General features: G+C 39.1%; 1 protein-coding gene across 1 annotated transcript in view; it reads left to right on the top strand.

Annotated features, from left to right (window-relative positions):
* Window positions 1-7,399, top strand: part of NREP (neuronal regeneration related protein) — a 28,356-nt gene continuing 20,957 nt past the window's right edge. Inside the window, exons 1-2 of the mRNA XM_077757179.1 lie at window positions 1-79; window positions 1,378-1,442. Coding sequence (XP_077613305.1) covers window positions 1,440-1,442 — 3 coding nt within the window. The 5' untranslated portion in view covers window positions 1-79; window positions 1,378-1,439. The remainder of the gene's footprint in view (window positions 80-1,377; window positions 1,443-7,399) is intronic.

Raw genomic sequence — 7,399 nt, 5'->3', positions numbered from 1 at the left:
AGCATGATGCCCTTTTTCATCCACATTTGTGTTTCAGGTGTAGAGAGGAGAGAGTGAACAGGGAGCGGGGCTTTTGTCTGTAAGTATATGCCTTCCCATCCCCGGCCGGGAGCGCTGCTTTCTCTTTTGTGTCGATTTCTTGCCATTGCTCTTAGCTGGACCCTTCAACCCTGCAGAGTTCATGCTTCTTCCCTCTAAATTTTAAAGAGCTGAAGCGTGTATCTTGAAGAAATTCTGGCATTTTGGTCCTGCTGCATTAAGGCTGGAATTTAACTTGGGCTTTTTTTTTTTTTTTTTTAATGCACAAGTTAAAAGGGAGAATTCTTTTGAGAAGGGGTGGGGTTTTTTTTTTCTTTGCTTGGTGTGGTTAATTTTTGTTCTTCTTGCTTATAAAGCATTGTTAGGGACTGTTTTGTTTCTTTGCATTAGATGCACTTTGGTGCATGCACCCCCCACCCCCTTTATTAAATAATTTGTATCCCTTCATCCTTTCACTTTATTACTCTCAGCACTGCTACCGCCGCCAAGGGTCTTCTCAGGCATTTGATCTTGCAACACTTTTTCTGCATTTTCTTATAAAGCAGTTGAACTTTGGGGGAGGGAGGGTGTAAAAATAAATGCTTTTTGCTCGATGATGATGATAATAATCTGATTTGCATCATGTGTATCTATAATAACATTATAGGAAAACTCTAAGAGCCTATGATACCCTGTTGGAGAACTTTTACTTTCTCCATTCATCTTAATTTTTGCCATAACTTATTTTAACAAAAGAACCGTCTTCTGATGGCATAAAGGTTGAGAGGAAAATCACTGCAGCATGTACATTAATGTTTATTTGGTACAGAGAGAAGGGCATAATGGTGTATATTCCTGACTTTTTTCCCCCAGTGTAGTTTTTTTTTTTTTTTTAAAGACACGGAAGGTTATGTAATGCAGTGCCATTTCCAAAAATATCCACTCTGAGGCATTACACTACACGGTGGAAGGCTGATTCCTATTCTGCTGTCTTGATTGCAAATATACTGCCAGTAGTATGTCTGGGAACAAAGAGCAGCCAGAAAACAATCTATTTTTATCGCGTGGTTCTACTTTTAAGTTGCTAAACCTTTTGAACTACTGCAATTTAAAGAGAACCAAACACTAAGAATAGCCCAGGACTCTGCAGAGCCAGGTACCAGGAATTTCTTTGTCCCCTGTTTAAGCCTATAGACCCTTGGAAAGCTCTCTGAGAAGTCCCAGTGGTTACAATAATTTGCATGTAACTTATCTTAACCACAGAAAATGGTTATTTGTCTGTAACCTCTAAACCGGCATTTTTCATTTCCTGACCTGTGGTGAGGCGATTTGTCTTCTGTATTTAAACATATTTTGCAGGTTGATCTCCCTGGACTGAAGAGAGGGAGGGTGCAAGGCCAAGACTGTTAAGGATTCTCAAAATGGTAAGAATGGGTCATCAGAGGTGATTCTCAGTAGGCTCTTGTCAGACTTGATTTCATATCAATATCAACCACACGCCTTCATCCTGCCTCAACCCCTTATTGTTCCTACCCCCATTTGACCTTTAAAGGGGTCTCTCTCCGGCATGTGGGAGCTTTGCAGTGCAGCAGTTGATACGAATTGGATGTGGTGAATTAGATCTTTTTGATTTGCAGTCATTTTGAATAGAAACTGAAATTCCTCTTTCAGAGGCGAAGATTTATTTCACTTGAACAACAGAAACCGTTGTGTTCTTTAAGAAGAGTGGGGTGTTGTGACATGCATGGACGAGGTAGCAGTGGTAGGGTTCAAACAAAGCAATGGGTCCTATTTTAGAGCTCGCCAGAACTCACCCACAGAGTGGGGGTCCGTATCCCGCTAATCAAACACCGGGACAGTCTGCTCTCCTTAAGAGCAGCCTATGTGAATAGCATGGAGTGTTTACATTCATATACCCTGCCTATCGTATCTCAGATATAATTAGCATTGACCCTTTTTGTTGATGCTTAACTTCACTTCTGAGAGTCATCTGCTGTTTCAGAAGTCAAGCATGTTACCTCTGAATGAAAGTGTGACTATTTCTGACAAGCGCTGTGATACACAGAGAAGGCAGTTTTATGTTGGATGACTGGAAAGAGCGAAACAGATGCAATACACATTAAAAACAGCTGAATAAGTGTACTCATCCCCTATGAAAAATTTCCTCCTTGGAAATAAGGTTGGACTGCAAAAAAATTAATAGATGTGTCAGGCAACTTTTCAGTGAAGTACATGTCCTAGTGCAGATGTCTCTGCTCTTTAAAAACACCTTTTTGCCGCTCAGAATGTGTGATTTCCAAATTTAGTTTTAGGCTTTTTTTTTTTTAATTGAGGGTGGAATTTAATGAATCAAAATTGAATCTGATATACTTGGTGTTTTCTTTGAGAACAACCCCAGTATAAGCTTCCAAGAGAAGAATGAATCAGAGCAATTAAATGAGTTCAGTTTGAATCCTATTAGCAAGTAAGCTCTTTATTTTTTGTGTGTGCCTCACCTGTCAGTTCAACAGGTGGGTGCAGAGCCTCATGGAAAGTAGCTCTTTGCTGGGACTTAGCGGATAGTGACCAAGTTAAGGAACTTGAGGTGGACTGGCAAAAGGGGTGAACAGAAAAGTAAACTGATAAGCAGGTTTTGTGCAAATCGTTCCTAACTTTGTATTAAGTTCCTAGTTAGCCCTTGTCGTAGAGTGCTAGGATGGTAATAAAATGAACCGCTGCAAAGTACTTTTGTTTATTTTTCTTTTACGGAGATTGGCCACATCACTTTGTCTTGTCGCTCTTTATCCAGTCTTACCCTCTCTATCACCATAGGTGGACAGACCATGAAGGTTCATGTACGCTGTGACATGTCAGGTGACCAGTTTGGTTAAACATAAATTTGACCGCTGACTCTGCCAAAACGAGCAGACCTGACTGTAGGCCAAAACCTGACTATAGGTCAGGCTCAAAGAGTAAATATCATGTTTCTGTATGAGTGAGTGGGATGAGCTTCATGAAAGGCAAGCGTGCGTGCCAAAGTCGAGAGTGAAAGTTGGAACAATTTGAGTGCAGAAGAGTAAATCTGAATTCGTATTACGTGTTGTTAATTTCTTACAGTTGTCCTTTATGTATGGTGGCAGAATGAGAAATCACAGTGTGTTGCTCTTGGAAAGATTTTTACTCATGGAAAAATTCTCACAACTTTTTGGTGACCCTTTCATCAAGATGTCAGTCCCTTTTGGCACAAGCCCATTGCCTGAAATGAAACCACCGACAGTTATTGTCTGTGGGTGATTCCAAGTAACTTTCTAGCAATTCGCTTATTCCGGGAGGCCTGAGCTCTTCAAAGTCTTTGCACCTATTAATGTTAAAAAAAAGTTTTCATTATATTCTTTAAGAAACTTACTAGAGGCATCTTGTACCTCCTTTTCTCCTCTTTGGCAAAATGGAGTTATTTTCTTTCCTTGATTAGAACTGGAATTACTTTGCTGATCTCTGTAACTAGCTTACAGGAAGACTTAGCCTACATACAATAGAAACTTCTAGGGAAGCAGCAGATTTAACACCTGGCCACCTCTGCAAAATATACGAACATGCTTTTTCTGTAAACAAGTATTTCCATTTACATAATTTAAAACACTAAAGAGGATCTAATTTCAGTGTATTTATCTGGTTTAGTTAAGGGCTTATGTCAAATACAAATTTATAATCAGCTCATTCCAGAGTATGAAATTACTGGTAGACTTCAGAGTTCAAAACCGAATGATCCATAGACCTTAAAATGATGATGTTTCATAACAATAATTTCAAGACACTCAGAATCCTAGAGTCCCTTTGGATTACCAGAAAAATAGAACCACGTTGTTAGCTCTCCCAGGCACTGATCATGGTGAATTCTTTGTAGCGGACTCTGAGGGCAATTCTGGGGGGCACCATTTACATAGTTAACAATATATTGTTACACAACTCAGGAGTACTGTCGGAAGGTGTAATGTTGAGTATAGGTTGCTGGGTCTTAGTTGACCAGAGTGTTCTTTTCAGTAACTCCTTTCCAGACTTTTTAAGTTATCTGGTACATGTGCATTTTTTTTCCAATCGCCCCTTTTTAAACATACATACATACATTTATTTATTTATTGCAATTAACAAGATATTGCGAGTCTGCAGAGATTTTCAGTATTTCTTTATATTTGGCTTTTTGCTAAGTTTGAGTTTCGAAGATCTATTTTATATGGGTTTTTGTTACTTAGGTGTTTTATTTTAAACGTACTTGCTTCAGATACATCAATGAGAAGAAAATACTTCAGAATGAGCAGATGATCTTGAATAGCCTGAAAAAATAATTTAATCCAATGTCAAGGTTAAGTCCTGATTTACAATATGACTACCCCCTGTGCAATAAACTTGCCTTTGAGTATGTGTGTGCGTGGACTCACAGTGGCATAAGCGTGGACTCATTATGTTTTAATAGCGATCTAGGAATTGGAACAATTTAAGTTCTCTCCAAGGCTGATGCTGAGCTTTTCACAAAGATGAGTTGACTCTATTGTACCGTTCATAGAGCTCTGCTTTTTGTACAGTCTGTGAAGTGGCATTCATGGGCTCACAAGGAGACTCTTTCAATAATCTCCCCATTAACATAAGGTTTTCTCCTTTAAAAGAGAGAGACAAAGATTGAGGAGGGATGAGGTACTATTGGTAGCTATACCATTGGCTTTGGAATGTAAATTTACAGGTTGCTCAGTTGATTGTGGAGTTGCTGGAGAGTCCCTAGGAGGGTAATTTTATCTGGTGCTATTTGACACAAGGCCTTCCAGCACTCTGTAAGGGGAAGCTTCAGGGTTGTTTGGGGACTAGGGCAGTAGGGATGATGTATCCAGCTTTAACCCCAGCCCAGCTTCCTCTTGAGTTCTATAGGTAATTCACGCAGGAGGCATTTGAGCAGAAATCTTGGAATAAACAGTTATTCAGAGTCTCACTCTATTTTAACCTGATAGATTCTTAAAAACTTGTATGTAAAGCAGATCATCATAAAATACTAAAGAAATTCATTTTGTTTTAAATCCTAACATGAATACTTCTGAAGTAGAAAAACACACTTCTAAAATGTGAATACTTCACTAAATTCGATGAGGAACCTCTAGATGACAAGCGTTATGCATGAAGTATTCATCCGCACTGGACTGACTGCAGAGGCTTGGGGTGAAACACTGGCTTCCTTGCTCTTCCGTATGTTTTTCCTTAGTGTTGTTCCTGGCTGAAAAGTCTTCTAAGGCCTTATCCCCACAGCCAAAGTGAAATGGAGCACCGGCATAGTTATTGGAATAATTATGCTTCAAACAAACAAAAACTTGATTTCATCGGATTTATCTGGTTATTCAGAATGTTGCTGGAGTGATATAGCAGTGGAAAGGATTTGCCTGAATTATCTGTGTAATTCCTTTGTTATACAGGAAAAGACTAGGGATAAGGAAAATCATATCGGCAAATCCAGTTTGAATGTACCAGAGGAAAATGTATGGAATGTACTTGGACTATGTCATCTTGGTTGATCAAGATATATGAAAAGATTCCCATTTTAAACTGTTCCTTTGCTTTGAACTGCAAAACAGATTAACCATAAGTCTCAGCCCACATCTGTAGACATCATGGTTGCTAAAAATACCATTTATTGGGTCTAAATTTATCTGAAATGCCTACTTCTAGACTTATTTTGCAGGTAGGGACAGCTTCAAAGATTCTGTCTCAGTGGTTTAAAAAAATAGCAGTGACCCTGAAATTGATCTGCTAGGGCACGATTAACAGCAGCTACTGGTTTAGCAGCACTAATGGTTTTGGATTTAAGCATTAACATGGCTCTCAACTAAATTCTAAATATCAATTCAGTTATTAGTAGCCATGACATGATATTAACCTGGGTGTAACACCGGATCATACTCTCCTGCATTATTGGTTGGTTGGATCATATTCGTTTGTTTCATTAACCAAATAAATTATAGGTTCCCAGAGGGTTTATAAATTTCATATAGAGTGCTTAATAAAGTTTTAAGTATATGTTAGAAGTTCAATAAATGTTGGGTTGGACTTAAAAAAATTTTTTAATGTTTATTTTAGAGAGAGGGAGTGCACATGGACAAGCAGGGAGGGGCAGCAAAAGAGGGAGACAGAATTGGAAGCAGGTTCCAGGCGCTGAGCTGTCAGCACAGAGCCTGATGTGGGGCTCGAACTCAAGACCGTGAGATCATGATCCGAGCTGAAGTTGGATGCCCAACCGACTGAGCCACCCAGGTGCTCCATGGGTTGGACTTTTAAAAATTCATCCTTAATGACTTAATCGTGTTTAGTTTTGGTGACCTGGAAGTAATTTGTACCCTTACCTTTTTCTGAAGAGCTAGAAAGTTGAATGAATGTAAGTTTGGTTTTCACAGTAAAGTATTTTCCACTATTTATTAGCAAGAGAAAAAATTTGTGGTTAGTCCATAAAGCTACTTGCCAAAAGAGAGTGGCTTGCAGTTGCTCGCATTTACCAGCTTTTAGAGCCACGCTCTGATCAGCCTGGTGATATGCTAGGTTTGATCCAGCTGTGTTAACTCAGAGCTAACAGCAGCTTTTCCTGTAGCCATAAAAATCCCCTCCGGGATCCAGGAGGAGCTTTGATCCCAGTACTAGAACTTAAAAGTCCCCACTTATTTCTGTATAATCTGGTTTTGTGATACTATGAAAATGACCTCGAGAACACAAAGGTGCCATGACTGAAAGTATCGAAGAAAATGAGAAAAGTTCTCAGTGGGATTGTGCGTCTATTCCCCTGTCAACTGAACAACTATTTTTTTGAGCATTTTATTTGTGCTTGGTTCTTTGCATTATAGAAGATGCACGCTTGACCTGTGCCCTCAGTCAGCTTAGTGTTTAATTGTGGAAAGAAGGCTAATATGTGACAAATTTAATGTAATGCAATATAATCTAGTTCTGCATTGTTAGATGCAGAAGAATGATAGTATTGAACGTGGGGAAATGGGAATTGTCAGGGAAGTTTTTTTAAGGAGGTAGACATTAAGCTAGACCCAGAGTTGGAAGTATATGGCATGCATGCCAGTGCGAACTCCTGCTACACATGTGGCAGACGTTGCTAATCAGGCTTGAAACCCATGATTATTATTCAGCCTGAATTGGATTTCAGAATCCTCAGTATGGAATTCTGTTAATAATTGATTGGAGTTGGCACTCAATTTAAAACCTAGAAGTGAACTATTTGCTCCTTGAGAGCAGGTGCCATGCCTTCTTGAGCTTTTTATCCCTAGGGGTTAACACTAGTCCTTAATAATTCTTAAGCAAATGAAGAATTAAGAATATTTGGATAGATTTAGATTAGAAAGAAGTGTATTCTAATGTATTCCTTGTA

Source organism: Crocuta crocuta, unplaced genomic scaffold (assembly GCF_008692635.1).
Source record: "Crocuta crocuta isolate KB4526 unplaced genomic scaffold, BGI_CrCroc_1.0 scaffold131, whole genome shotgun sequence".
Classification (NCBI taxonomy): Eukaryota; Metazoa; Chordata; class Mammalia; order Carnivora; family Hyaenidae; genus Crocuta; species Crocuta crocuta.
The sequence above is the reverse complement of the archived record's forward strand: the minus strand, read 5'-3'. Positions and strand labels throughout refer to the sequence as shown.